The sequence below is a fragment of the Alligator mississippiensis genome, chromosome 5, assembly GCF_030867095.1.
Source record: "Alligator mississippiensis isolate rAllMis1 chromosome 5, rAllMis1, whole genome shotgun sequence".
In the NCBI taxonomy this organism is placed as follows: Eukaryota; Metazoa; Chordata; order Crocodylia; family Alligatoridae; genus Alligator; species Alligator mississippiensis.
The window spans coordinates 19,605,120-19,620,813 of NC_081828.1; the positions used below are offsets into that span (position 1 = coordinate 19,605,120).

Sequence of the window (15,694 nt, forward strand, 5' to 3'; positions counted from 1 at the left end):
AGCTGACATACCTTCATCACACCATGGGCTGCTACGTTTGGGAGGACCTTTGATACAAAGCCCTGGTACTGTAGCACACTGTTAAAGTGAACTTTGAGACTTTTCTCAGCTGTAGAGCACCTCAATGGGAACTTGTAATGTCCTTGTGCCTGGACATTTTAAGTCAGCAGGCAGTTTTGCCACTTTCTCCCTTCACCTTGCCAGTATCGCTTCTCCCTTTGCTTCACAAATATTATATAAAACACGCAGCAATCACAAAGATCCAGTTCAGTCATAAAGCACAGCCAGTATCATTTTAACCTATCAAAAGTTCATTAAACAGTCATCTTGAACCTACCAAGATGTTCCTTGCTGCTGACTAGGTATCTGTTTACGGATTCATAAACCAGAAAGGAAATGGGTAAACCGAGTCCCCCCCCCCAAAATGAGAGTTAGAGAGTTTGCAATGCAATACTACTAATGTGCCAGTTGGGAGATTCTCACTTGCAGATTGCCAAGAAGTGCCATGTTCCTAAAGATGGGAACAGCACATTCTCATATAACATTAATGTCAGCAAAATATTCCCCACACTTACTTAACTTTCAGTTTACATATATAGAAAAGAGTGTGTGCATGCATGTGTGCATGAGGGAGAGAGAAAGAGGGCAGAACTAGAACATGCATCCTGTTCATTGTGCTACCAGTATGGCGAGCCCATTACTTCCAGTCACCTAACATGTAAATACTGCAGTATTGTTAGCACTATGTCAGTGGGCACCAACCTTTTTGGTGGACCTGCCACGAATTAGCCCTGTACCATCCCCCAGTGCCACTCTGATCCTCTTGCCTCTGCACACACTGATGCTCTGCTTTCTGCTTCCTACCACTGTGCTGCCTGTCCCCTATATGGTCTGCCACACGCCACACACACAGGCTGCTCATGCCACTTGTGGCACATGTACCACAAGTTGGCCCCCTGGTCTGTGTCATCTGCTCCGCCTCTTTGGATGTCTCATTTCCTTCATGGAACTGTGGATTGTTAAGGTAGTTACTGTAATTCTGCAGATACAGATGGACCATTATCATTATCATGGTTACCCTAGATTTATGTCCTGCCCTACCTAGAATGCTGCAGTGGTTTACAATAACAAACAACTTATACCTAGGAAACAAGAGCAGACTCTACAAACAGCACCACAAAATTTGAAAGCTACAAGTGCCTCTGTCTGAAACAGGCATTAGACTTTTTCTCACCTGTGCAGGATCTGTGTTTCCAAATGCAAGAGGCAGAAAATGAAAAGCCAAGTGAGACACAGTGGAAACTTTTAAAAGGGTGTAAAAATTATAGGATCAAGGAACATAACAGCATATATAAAAGGGAACTATAGGAACATTATCCAGAGCTCAAAAATTTTGCTGAGTGCAGTGTTGGTATCCCACTATGCATTACAAAAATTAATCTCACAAAACTGTCAAGACAGTAGTGCAAAGAATACAGCAGATCTCAATGCCTGCAGTAGTGCAAGGAACCCCTATTCTATTCGTGGTCAACCACATTACTAATCATCAGTTTCTTAATGAAGGCATGTTGCAGAAGCAGCCCATGTATATGTGCTTTATGACAAAACAATGTTGGCCTCAGCCTGACAAAGTTACTGGTAGTCTACCTAACTACCAGTAAAACTGATGAAGCCTGCACTTCTTCCTGCAGGGGGGTGAAAATGATGTCATATGAAGTCAGGAATAGCACTCTGAGTAGCTTTTTTAAACAAGCTATCTTCCACTCGACACTTTCTCACTTTCCAGAAACAAAAACAGCCTCACCACCTGATTTTGTTAGGCAGAATGACCAGTCACATGTACCTGTTATACAACCATGCCAGCAAACTGCAGCCTAATAAAACTTCTTGAATTAATCTGGGATGGGCTGGGTATATACTCAGATGAAAAACATCTGAGGAATTCCTGCCATAGGTGTTACAGGACATTACTCAAGAGAAAACCACATATTGTGTTAGTGCTAAACCAAATGCTCAAGCACAGTACCAGGAAACAGGACAGATACAGTGCTAATAAATGTGTTCTCTTTTGGCAAGTGGGGGTGGGAGGGGAGGGACAGAAACAGAAACGCTGACCACTTAAGTCCATAAAAATCCTAGGATATTCTTTATCGCCACCCACACACATCACAGTAAAGGGATACAAATATAAGGACACAAACTGAATAAAAGTGTAAAAAATTCTGTCATCTATGTATTCTAGTCAAAGTCCATCTCCTGCAATCATATCCTCTTTTTTTAATCCTTCCCTGCAGTTTCAACTAAGTCATTTACCTTTTATAGTGTCACAGCAAAGATGAAGAAAGCTATCCTTCAGTAGATATTTCTATACAATTTACGCTCAGTACGTCAAAATGAAAGCTAGAATATTTTATATGTATATAGTATGTCAAAAGACCACAATATCTGCATATGAGATTAAAAGACTATTAATTCTAAGGCAGTCCCAGCCAAATCGATATATCAGTAACAGTCTTACTTGTGCAAAACCTAAATATAATATAGCCTTCAATAAATCTTAAAATGAAAAAAATCCCTACAGAATTAAAATGAAATAAATCTTTCTTTCCAGTGACAGTTGTAGAAAGGCTTGTGCATAAGAGTGAGTTCTACAATCAGAGAACCTTGGGTTACAATTTGATGTTACACATTACTACTAAACTGTAGGGGTTTGACCAGAATGTTCAAAAGCACATATCTTAATGTTAGAAGAGATTATGGTGAGACGTTCTAAGATTTAAGGCCATTTCAAACCTTGATCTCACTGTTTGTAAATCTGATGTGGTAAAAGCCAAGACAGAAAGAAAAAAAAATATGCCAGTGTGCATTAGCAAAAAAATGTTGAATGAGATGGATATATTGAAGTGGAAGACAGCCACCTTGCCATCACAGACACCATGGAAATTTCAATTTTACTTAGACAAGTAAGAATCTTTAGTGATTACAATCCACAGTCTATAAATGCTCAGATTCATGAAATGTGCAGGAAAGTTATACATTGCATCAAAGCAAGGACAGAAATCCAAATAGTTAAAAAAAATTCAAAAGAAGAACCTCCAAGGTGGCATTTAGGCTTCCAGGCCTGGGCTTCTGAGTAAAGTACATAAGCCAAAAAAAAAATGAAAAGTAGAATATGACTAAGGAAGGAACTGCAAAAAAGATCCAAAAATCTGGAGCAGGGGAGTTATTTCACACTGAACTTTTAAACATTAACTGTTGTAGAACAGATTCTGCTATTGTATTCACTTAACTAGCTTTTTTCTATTTCATGTCAAATAATCTCACACACAATGGTGACTTTGTTTAAATTAAGTGTGTATTCTGGGCAAATATCCCATAGTGTTTTGTCCCACTGCTAGACTCCAAGCATTCTGGAACACATAGCTAAAAGCCAGCTAAAGTTCTGGGACTTAAGGCAAACTCACAGATTCTCATGATACCCTGACATCTGCTGGGAGGAGCAGTCAGCCAAATCCAACTGTTCACGCAGAACCTTTACCTAATGCAGGAGGTACATGGTCCCCACTAGGGGAAATGCCTTACTGGACTTGGTGTTGGCTACGGGGGAGGGCCCAGTAGGGAAGCTGCAGATTAATGGTCACCTTGGGGATAGTGACCACCAATCAATCGAATTCACCATACGGCATAGGGGAGGTAAGATAACTAGTAGGGTGAAAGTGCTTGACTTTAGGAAGGCTAACTTCAGTGTGCTTAGGAGTCTAGTCAATGACGCACTGCAGGAGAATAGTATTGGCATGATGGGAGTCCAGGAAGGGTGGCCTTTCCTAAAGGAAGCGATCCTTCAGGCACAGAGGGAGACTATCCCAGTATGAGGGAAAAGGGGGAAATGAGCTAAAAAACTTCCTTGGCTAAACAAGGAAATCCAGGGGAGCCTAAGGGCAAAAAAGAAGGCATATAGGCAGTAGAAGCAGGGGGAAGCTACCAAGGAGGAGTATACCTACTTGGCCCATAGTTGCAGGGAGGCAGTTAGAAAACCCAAAGCAACTACAGATCTGGGGCTGGCAACACAAATTAAAGACAACAAAAGGTCTTTTTTTTTAGGTATGTAGGGAGTAAAAAGAAAGCACAGGGCAGCATAGGACCCCTACTGAACAAGGAGGAGCAATTAGTGATAGACAGGGGGGACAAGGCTGAGCTATTCAAGTAGTTTTTTGCCTCGGCATTCCTGAACAAGGCTCAAGATTAAGTCTCCTAATGCATTCTTAGACGGGCAGAGGGACACCAGCGTACCAACTGTCGACACTGACTTGGTGCAGAGTCACTCGGATGGACTGGATGAGTTCAAGTTAGCAGGCCCAGATGAGCTGCATCCAAGGGTACTGAAGGAATTGGCTGGTGTCATAGCAGAACCACTGGCACGGCTGTTTGAGTGCTTGTGGTGCTCAGGTCAGGTCCCAGAGGACTGGAAAAGGGCCAACGTGGTTCCTATTTTCAAGAAGGGGAGGAAGGAGGATCTGAGTAATTATAGGCCAGTCAGTCTCACCTCCATCCTTGGAAAGGTCTTTGAAAAGATTATGAAGGATCGTATTTGTGGGAGTCCAGTGGGAAAAATAATGCAGCAGGGAAAACAGCATGGATTTTTGGCAGGTAGATCAAGCCTGATCAATCTGGTTTTGTTTTATGACAGGGTCACAAAATGCTTTGACACAGGAGTAGAGGTGGATGTCGTTTTCTTGGACTTTAGCAAGGCCTTTGATATGGTATCTCATCCTATTCTCATAAATAAATTAAGAGGCTGTGACAGATGTTTACATGGTCCGGTGGGTGGCAAACTGGCTTAGCAGTTGTACCCAGAGAGTGGTAGTAGATGGGTTGGTATAGACTTGGAAGGATGTGGGTAGTGGGGTCCAGCAGGGTTCAGTCCTTGGACCTGTACTCTTCAATATCTTCATCAGTGACTTGGAAGTGGGTTGAAGCATACTCTGTCCAAGTTTGCAGATGATAAGAAATTGTAGGGTGAAGTGCACACTCCAGAGGGTAGGGAATGATTGCAGGCAGGCCTGGACAGGTTAGAAGAGTGGGCAGTACACAATAGGATACAGTACAACAAGGACAAGTGCAGAGTGCTGCACCTAGGGTGCAAAAATATCCAGCACACCTACTGGCTGGGAAGTGACTCTCTCAGCAGCACAGAAGCGGAAAGGGATCTTGGATTTACAGTGGACTCCAAGATGAACATGAGTCATCAGTGTGACGAAATCATCAGCAAAGCTAACCGCACTTTATCATGAATCAGCAGATACATGACAAATAGATCCAAGGAGGTGATACTTCCCCTCTATGCAGCATTGGTCAGACCACAGTTGGAGTACTGCGTCCAGTTTTGAGCACCATACTTCAAGAAGGATGTTGAAAGGGTCCAGGAGGGCCACTCATATGGTTATGGGCTTACAGGACAAGCCCTGTGAGGAGAGACTGAGGGACCTGGACCTCTTCAGCCTCCGCAACAGAAGGCTGAGAGGTGATCTTGTGACCACCTACGAATTCATTAGGGGGATGCAGCAAGGGATCAGAGATGCTCCGTTCACCAGGGCACCTCTTGTGGTAACAAGGAACAATGGTCACAAACCAACAGAGAGCAGATTTAGACTAGACATCATAGATTCATAGATGTTAGGGTCGGAAGGGACCTCAATAGATCATCGAGTCCGACCCCCTGTATAAGCAGGAAAGAGTGCTGGGTCTAAATGACCCCAGCTAGATACTCATCTAACCTCCTCTTGAAAAGTTTTTCCATCAGGAAAAACTTCCTCATGGAATGAGCTTCCAAGGGAGGTGGTGCTCTCTGGGGGTCTTTAAGAGAAGGCTGGATAGGCATCTGGCTGGGGTCATTTGATTTGCTGAGGTCCCTTCCAACCCTAGCATCTATGAATCTATGATTCACTTTTTATTCTTATTTTTTGACAAGCCAGGTCCAGCACAATGCCATACACAGACATATCAAGAATATATGGATGGTCATGGGGGAAAATCATCTGCTGGCAATGTGAAAGAGGATATGTAATGTGAGGGGGTTACATACTTTCAGTTAAATGCTCCAAGGCAATCAACAAAACCCATGCATCTGTTCTCTGCCTTTGATCCAAGCTGCTGTTTTAGAAAGAAAAAAAAAATAGGGTATTTCTCCACAAGATTTCAGAGTACAGGAAATCACCATGGTAATCTCTCAGTATTAATCCAGGCTAGTGTGGAAACTTCCACAATACTAGAATCATTAGGACAAAACTGTTTGCTTCATGAACAAAATTAATAAACAAAAGTTCCTCCCATGACTACCATGGATATTAGTAGTACTTACTGGGATTGCCCCTGCTATTATTGAAGACCCAGTTTATCCTCTGCTTTTCTGGCTAAGTCCTTTTACTGGACACTAAAATTGTTTATCACCTAAATATGTAGCTGCAAGATAATATGGCACTATGCACTACAGAACTAAAAGGGAGGAAGACACCTTTTAATAACAAGGTTATAGGCTGGTGAGCAATACCTGCCTTTCATCTAAGCTGCTTTTTAAATCTAGAACATTTAATAACATTTGAGGGGAAGAAAGAAAAGCTGCACACTTTCAAAATGTTGTAAGCAACCAAAGAGGCTCCTTCTGCAACCCTCAGGACCACATGATCAAGGATGTCTTATGCCTTCTCTTTGAAGGTAGAGGCTGAAAATGTGACGGTTTTCATGCAAGGTCTCTCCGGCATGAGTATGTCCATTGTATAATGAACTGGTTGATCTTTTTTAATGCTTTGTGCAGTATTTTCTTAAAGACACAATATATTTTGCATGAGAAATGTGTTTTTATGATATTTTAATTACCTGCTAGCAATGTCAGCCTTTATTGAACAATACAAAATACAAATACAAAGCAAACTGTGCAAACCTGCGAACAGTAACCAACTCAACCACCAGGAGAAAACGTAGTGGTGAAAGCTGCAAAATATACCAACTAAATACACATATAGAAGCAATCATCACAACTCAGATACGCAGGTTTCAGTCTTCTTTGTGCTAACTCTTACTCTTGAGAAAAAAGGCTTCCTGGATAACTAAGTCCTTGCAAGCGGAATTGTCTATGGGTCCAAGTATCTGACTGGAACATGCTACTGCTCGTGGCTGTTATGCTCTGTGGGAAAACTGCAGAAGGATGCTCTCCAGTGAAGCAGCTTGCCTTTCGTTTCCCTAAAGAGCCATTTTTATTGGTCTTTGCCCTTAAAACCGTTTAATAGAGGAAATCTATCAAATGCCAAGAAAACAGCAAGGCTCCACTTAATGGTGTTTCTGGCCACCTGCTTATCTTTCTCCACTGCAAAGATCACACCCATCCCCAAGTTCTGACCCATCTTGGGCCACTAACATGCTACAAGGTGGTCTCCAAAAGATCCTGTTTTGTCCTGTACTTTCTCCTCCTCAGGTGTTGATAAAGTTTTATCCTTGAAGGCTTGGATACTTCAAAGTATAGAAACAGTGAGGAGATCCTGGAAAGTTACATTCCACCTTATTTCAGTTGTGCCTAGGAATTCTGTTGCATTGTCATGAACTGGGGGACAAGAGGATCTAGCAGCATATGACATTACTTGACATGGCATAATGTGAAGTGGGGGGGAGGGAGAAGCAAGTAAAACATGAGTGACAATGTTTTCTGGAATGGGGTAGGTGAACAAGTCTAAAAAATCTGCAGGAGGCAAGATAATAACTCTGTCTGTCTGTCTGTCCGTCCGTCTGTGGTTTCCCACTACACACAGCAATCTAGATCAGAGCGAACATAGGAGACTGTTCAAGACTAACAAACCAGCAAGATATACAATTATGTTACTCGGTAAAATGGTTCTCTCTACTCCCCACCCCAAGTTGCAAAACTGGAAAGGCATCACTATATTAAGTAGGAATTAATGAGGTTGCTGTGGCACACAATGTGTTGCAAAGACAGCAGAATTCAAGCCAGACTGCTTTTTCTCCTGCAGACATGTACAAAGCTACTGCAAAAATCCGAGTTCTTTACAACTTAGTGGTTCTTGTCTAAGACATGCCATGCCGAGCCATGAAGTTTTGCCTTATAGAGTATATGCTAAAATTCTTGAGCAAAAGTTTTTAGAGCTGAAGCCCAAAGCACTGTCCTCATTTTTTGACAACACATGTAAGCAACAGAGTGGGGAAGGCAAAAAAAACTCCTAGGTCAGATCTTTCTGAAATGGTTCTATTAACAGCCGTCTGGCTCAAAAGTGAACCCACACCCCAAAAAACAGACCCACCTCTTCACATCTACTGATGCTTATTTATAACAATATTTGATGCAGCACAAGATCCTTGCTAACAGAGGTCCTCCTCAACCCATGACCATGAGGATAGGCATCCATGAGTACTTTCTTGTGTACAGAAAAGATCCTGGCTTTCCAGGGAAATGAGCTCTTCTGCAGCTTAAAGGCCCTCACAGTAGTCTCTCTCAGCATCCCCAAATAAAAATCTGAGAATTACAGAACCGGAAGGGACCTGCAAGATCATCAAGTCTGGTCCCCCGCCATGGGCAGGAAGTTATTGGGCTCATATGAGCTCAACAAGGTGCCTGTCCAGCCTCATCTTGAACACCTCCAACAAAGGTGATGGCACCACCTCTGCCAGGAGTGTGTTCCAGATTCTGGTGACCCTTACACAGAAGGAGTTGTGCATCTTATATCTAGCCTGAATTTACCCTTTATTAGCTTATGCCCATTGGTTCTCACGCTCACTTGAGGTGCCTTCCTGAAGAGTTGCTCCCCTAGATAGATTTTGGTGTTCGCCTACTTGTAGATGGCTATCAAGTCATCTCTTAGCTTTCTCTTACTCAGGCTGAACAGATACAGTTCCTGGAGTCTCTCCTTGTAGGGCCTATCCTCCATGCCCCTGACCATACAGGTGGCCCTTCTTTGTACCCTCTCAAGCTCATCCATGTCCATCTTGAAGTGCGGTGCTCTGGTCCAGCACCCTGAAGTAGGCACAGCAGCAGCACTGTCAGACATCCCATTTATTAATTTTTGCTTTCCTGTATGCCTGACTCAGTCCCTTGCTTTTGCCAAGATACTGAACATAACTTCAGAAATGACTTTTTTAGCCATTTGTTTGACAACAGGTTTGTATACCTGTTTAGTGCAGTGCTTTTCCAAGGGCCTCTTGACTAGCCTCACCACAGAGGGGGAAGCAATTCAGAACCTCAATGCCTCTCCAAGCTGCTAAACAAGGAATTATGTAATACTGCTATAAATAGCAATGGTTATAATGCTAGGTTTCCATATCTGCACAAATGCAGCATTTAAATAGGAAGATACCACCCGGTTCACATATCCCTGATCAGTGGAGGGAATGCTATTTGAGTCTGCTGCTGTGTGTAGTTTAAGAGATTATATAGCACTTCCTCATCCTCAAAACACTTTACAACACTCAGCAGTAGTATTATTCAGACTAGAAAGTTAAGATTAGGTACACTGTCAAGAGAGTACTTAAAGCTGGTTAACAAGTCAGTAGACAAGATATGATCTCAGGACTTTCCTAGTTAGTGTGGTGCTCAGGTTGCTTTTTCAGTTTCTGAAAATCAAGTTTTCGGTGAACTATGCTTTAAGTAAAATTTTCTCCTTTGGTATTAAGGATACATAACATTTCCAGTGTTTAAAATACTGTTTGCTTAATCAATTCTCTCTCCTTCGAGCATCTGTGCAGACACAGGGAAAATAGCAGTCGCTATTCCTGTCCAAATCTACTTCTATAAAACCTAGCTTTGACATGCCCCTACATATAGTGTCCTACTTCCTATTTGGAAGTTGGCTCTTAGGACTTCCTGTCCTCGGTTGTATTTGTACAATCTTCTAAGATATTGGATCACAGTTTCCTGAAGTGGTTCTACAAGTATAGCCTCTGACTGCAGCTACTTAGATATCTTGCTTTTACAGGCCATTCTTCCAGTTCCATTTGCCTTAAAGTTATTCTATTTTATATCCACATCTGCCATATAAACTAAATCCAAAATTAAACCAACACTAAAACCACAACCCACCTTTTCTCTACCTCTAACATTGATGTCTGTATCTTTGATGTTGCTATTTTTAGCTCACAACTAAGAATCTAAGACAGCCCTGAATTTAAGACGATCCCCCAAATAATTAGATTCTATACACAGAAAATTAATCAGTGAGGTTTGCCATTTAAGGCTGGTGAAGAAACAGGCATCACTGGAAAAATCGGAAAGAAAAGCACAGCTCAGCTATGGCAGTGAAGAGGAAGTCATAATGTATTCAAAGGGATGGCTCATCGTGACTTGAAATAGACTTGGCCCTACTGCACTCAGTGGGCACTATCATATACCTTATTCAAATCGGCTTCACTAACCTACCCTTGTGGTGGGTTCCCATCAATTTTTTAGCATTAGGGGAGGGTGCTGGAATTTGCTAGGGCCTTTCCAAGTGCTGGCCTGGTATTGCAGTACCTCCAGGCCCAGTGCCTGTTTCCTCCTGGGGGACCAACTGCCTGTTTAAGGGTCACGTAAAAAATAGGTTAGGTTCCTATCAGTATGACTGTCCATTATGTGCTGTGTGTTTTATAGTCATGCTCAGTGTTGACTACATTTAATCTGCTTCACAGTTGGTTTCTAGAGGTGCACTCATACATTGGTCTGGTATCGGATCAACACCAATATAAAGAAAATTGACTGCGTCAGAAATGATGTGGTCAATAAATGCCTGTGCATGCGCACAGGCACAGCACAACATATAGGCGGCAAGGAGCACAGCCCAACAGCTTGGAGAGCTGTATGCAGCGTGAGAGGAGCAGAGGCATCACTGGGAGGAGGGGTCGGGGGGCGGTACAGCAAAATTTGGGGTGGCAGCAGTCACCACCACAGCCTACACCCAATACTGCTGCCGCTGTCTGCCCCGAGCCCAGCCTGGCCCAACCCCTGCCAGGAAGAGCCTGGCACTGCCGTAGCCTCAGCCCGCACCTGCAGCCCACCCCACCCCATGTAGATCCAAGGTCACATGCCTTTCCTCAAATCATAATCCTTGCTCCAACACGTAAGAAATGCCTACAATGTACATAGTCTGGAGCTGAACTGAATTTTCACATCTTGAGCAGTTTCAGAATCAAACAGCATCTTTTGGTCTTTATTCTAACAAATAATACAACCACCCCACCCACCATGACCTCCTAGTGTACGCAGTGGCAGGAGCTGCCCCCAATCCCTGCACTGCCCAGACAAACCACGGCTTCATGCCATGCCCTACCCCACCTCAGCCCCATTCCCTCCCTCACTGCAGGGGCCTTGATCTGCAACAGACTTATCAGCTACATGCAGCTGTATTGGAAGTTGGATCGGTATTAGCTAATATGCCTCCTTAAAATATGGATATCAGTATCGGTCCCCAAAATCTCAATCAGTGCACCCCTATTGGTTTCCATTACTGAGCACATGCTGCTTTTGGCAGCAGTTTAATGAGAGAATGTACTTAATGATTTCCTGCTGGCCGATTTAAAACAGCATTTCTCAATCCAAAAGTGGGCCGTAAGAATATATGAAAAGTGTCGCAAACAAGCTTTAAAAATAGATTCTCCTTTACATAAGAAAAACGTGGGAGACTGTGGCTTTTCCATTGAAGGCTGGCAAAGTTCCAGCCTGTAAGGGGCTGCTTGGGGCCCCCTATACTCCCCCCCACCACACATGCTGGGGAGGCTGAGGCCTGGGGGCAACAGGTCAGGAGTAGGAGGCACTGGGTCAGGACTGGCCATCGATGTTTACAGATGGGTCCTGGTACAAAAAAGGTTGAGAACCACTGATTTAAAGCATAAACAAAGAGCAGCAATTCACTGACTACAAGAAAGATGGGATGATTCAGTTCTATCAGCCATATCTTCAGTTTCAACAGAAGGTGGGTGAATAAGATTGGAGACATGATCCTTAATATTTAAAAAAGTATGGAAGTGTAAGAATGGATACATATTTAAGTTAATAATTAGAGACAGCTGCACAATCAGTTTTTACAGATTTCAACTGCATTATCAGACAGGATTTGCACTAATAAAAGATTTCTGTATGAACTGGTTAATAGGGAGAGGAAGGGGGCGGAGGGAAGAATGTTATTGAACATTATTCAGCTCCTCAAAGAATTCCTGAAAGGTTGTCCTAATTAAAAAGTGACCTTAAAAACGGATTTCATTTTTAGAGATTACTTCATTGTTTGCCATTTGCGAAAAGCAAGAGAAAAAAAAACAAACCATGCAGCTGTAAAAAGGTATATAAAGTATCTGTAAATCATGAAAACATAGCTATCTCCCTGAAATTAGCTCTACATATCCATGGAAAACCTAACTAATGCAGGCTGGAGCTACCTGACAGAAGAGAATCTCAAGATTAGTATCACTCTTCTACAGCTGTTCAAGGGGATACTTAAGGTTTTTTTTGTAAGTGCCTAACTTCACCCAGCCCACTTAAAAACAGTCCAGCAATGCATGTCCCAGTTGGTCCTCCCCCCACCTTTTTTTTTTTTCTTTCAAGAGAAAGACTTCCTTCTCCTGCTTTGTAGTGCCTAGACTTCATTACATAGGGTCATACTTGAGATCTCAGCTTTCTACACCTTTACATATGCAGACAGACACAGTTAGATATTCTCATGCAATTTGCATATGCCCATTCCTATTCAGGAGGCAGTAGAGCAAACCAGTTTTACCTTCAACTCTAACCCTGAAAGAAGGTAAAAGTTGAAGATAGAGTTAGTTTATCTTACTTACATGATAGTTAAACCACTTGGGTCACATGTTACTGTTAAAACTGAACAGCTGATATCCAGTCTTGAGCAACACACTCATGTTTTCTTTTAATATCGCTTAAAATTATGCCTGTCCACAATTTACGATTCTCCAAGTCCCACTGCTTCCTGGCAGCTTCAAAAGAAAAAAAAAGGGGAAGGGGGGAGGGAATCTTCTTCGCAGAGTCAGAGAAGAGCCCCAGAGAATATACAACTCTTATAGTTCATTTTCTCATATCCAACAGAATTATATACCAGCTCCACTGCCTTGCTCTGGCCTCCTACTACTGGGGGTATGCAGGTCCTACCTCAAGCTCTTCTTCAACTTTTCTTTTCTAGACCCACATACCCTCCTTTCCAAGTACTCAATCAGTAAGTTACTATACAACACAATGATCAAAAACTTCTTTGGGGATGGAGGGAGGGGGTTAAAAGACTTTCAGCCTCTCCAATATTTTACTCTTCCCTAAAATTCTAAAGAAAACCTGACGAACTGTGACGCTTAATAAAAAAAATAATAGTTTTACCAACCTTTATGTCCCAACATCACAGCAAGATGTAAAGGAGTGTTTCCTACAATAAAAGAGGGAGATTGTTAGATTTGGGGTATTAAAACCAACAAAGCTTTTCTCGTGGGTTGAAACACGTCTCAAATCCTACATACTGTTAAACTCAAGTTCTTGTTAGAAATACATTAAAAACAATGACTAACTTTTTGTATGTTCAATACAAAAATATATAAAACTAGTAACACAAACCAATTTCAATTCTACTGTTCTGTATTTACATACTAACATTCATTCTAATATTTCCAGAGAAAGGTCTGATTCTATTTGCTGGAAAATAAGAGAACAGTCCAAGCAACTTCATTTATTATGAGCCTGAGAAGTCTCACATCTTATGAAGCATGACAGATCTAGGGCAACATCTACTCAAACTCAGTCTGATAAAATGTTAAAGAGCATATTTTATTAATTTTTTCCAGGCATTCAGTAATACAAAAAACAATTTTACTAACACAAAATTAAACTACTAGCATGAACTATTCCACCTTTATTTTTTTTTTAATTGAAGTATTCCTTTAAAGTGTTATGTATTAGGAAATTTCCTTTGCAACGATAATAAACGAGTCAAACCATTTTTATTTAAAAACAGCAAAGACTATCATTAAGATTTAGGTATTAAACATGTTTGAGTTAGCAGTCATTAGTCTTGATTAACAAGTCTGTACAACTTTTTGATTTTGGATGGGAAAGGGAAAATTAGGCACAATAGTCCTAAAAGCTGTCAATCCTCCAAGTTACTTAGAAGTCTTAGCATGGATTTCTTGTCATTTACTTTAGGAAAAAAAGACAAAAATAAACTGTTACTAAGCAACTGGAACAATATTTCCAGAAAAGCAGGGGGGCGGGAGGGGAAGGGAAGAGGGAGAATTACATATCCGGACTTCAAAATGAACTGTAAACAGTCCCAACAAGAAAGACCAAAATTGAAATACTGGGTCTGAAACTTCTCAAGTTTGAATGTCTTACCCAAACAAATGGGCAGGGAAAGCTACAAGGAAAATGCATTATTTTGAAGGAGGTGCAAGCATGTCACCACACAACACAGACAGTCTTCCCTGCTAAAGTATATATTCTAAGGGTAGACTGCAAGAAAATTAAAAACATTTGTGCCACTGCTCTGTGTCCCAGGGTACACCCCTGCATGTGCACTTAGGCACAAGCCAAAATGTCCCAGGTGGGGCAGGGGAGGCTATGGCCAGCACCTGTGCTGGCCCCAGAAACCTTACCTGGGATCCTGGACCAACAGCAGCACGGAGCCTAGCCAGCAGCTAGAGTACGGCTCTGAACGGCCAGGCTCCATTTCTGGCTATACACACTGTTGCTGCATGTACTGTACCAATTTTTATGGCAGGTTTTGTTGTTTCTTTTTAAACTGGGGCATCCCAGTATCAAATTTTGGCACCACAATGCAAATTTACACCATGATGCACAGTTGCACATTTGCCACATGTGGTATGTAACACCACAAACCACACATATACACTCATCTTGACACTCTTCTTAGGTATATATCAAGGAAGGTACATACTTACCAAAGCTAATGTATGCTGTATTCAAAACTGTACCAATTCTGACTATAATTTATTTCCAAAGAGAGTCAATAATAGGGCAGGACCAAAATGTATAATGTGTCACAGGCAATGCTTGGTTACATCTCCAACATGAACCTATTGGCAGTATAGTAATTTAAAGTCACAGGGAGCCCAGTGAAGACAAAATGATCTTTTGCTGTATAAGATGCAGCTTAAGATCAACTGTAGATGTCTGAATTTTCTGACTTGCTGATTTCTATTGGGAATCTATCATCCGAATAGTGAGCTCTTCATTTCATTTGAGTATTAAATTCTCCATAATCAGGTTTGTTATGTGACATTATATATTCAGAGTGATGGTACATAACAGGGGAAAGAGAAGCAGGCTTCAAGATAAATAGAAGTGGTGGAGGGGGCAGAAATCAGTGCATCTCAAGTATCCGCTACCCCTTAATGCCTCAGGTCCAAACTGACTTTCCAATATTTGATGCAAACACATATTGGTACTGAAATTTTTTTTTTAAAGGTTGAATTCATGTACAATATATCTTTATCCATCTACTTTCTCCACATCAGTCTTAGGGATGCATACTTCAAGAAGTGATTCCCCCAAATAGAGGCTTTACAATATAATGAAAGATGAAACTTCAGTAAATTTGCCAAATTTTTCCAAACCTGTCAGGGCAAAAAAAATTGTAGGGATAAGAATCATAAAGATGAAAATAAACTGAACCTAACAGACTGCCGAGTTCTATTAAACTACTTAAAAGCAACCAAG

General features: G+C 41.7%; 1 protein-coding gene across 1 annotated transcript in view; it reads right to left on the bottom strand.

Annotated features, from left to right (window-relative positions):
* ANKRD13C (ankyrin repeat domain 13C) overlaps positions 1 to 15,694 on the bottom strand; it is a 63,509-nt gene that overhangs the window by 35,536 nt on the left and 12,279 nt on the right. The window contains exon 2 of the mRNA XM_014593865.3: positions 13,350 to 13,391. Within this exon, the coding sequence (XP_014449351.1) occupies positions 13,350 to 13,391 (42 nt within the window). The remainder of the gene's footprint in view (positions 1 to 13,349; positions 13,392 to 15,694) is intronic.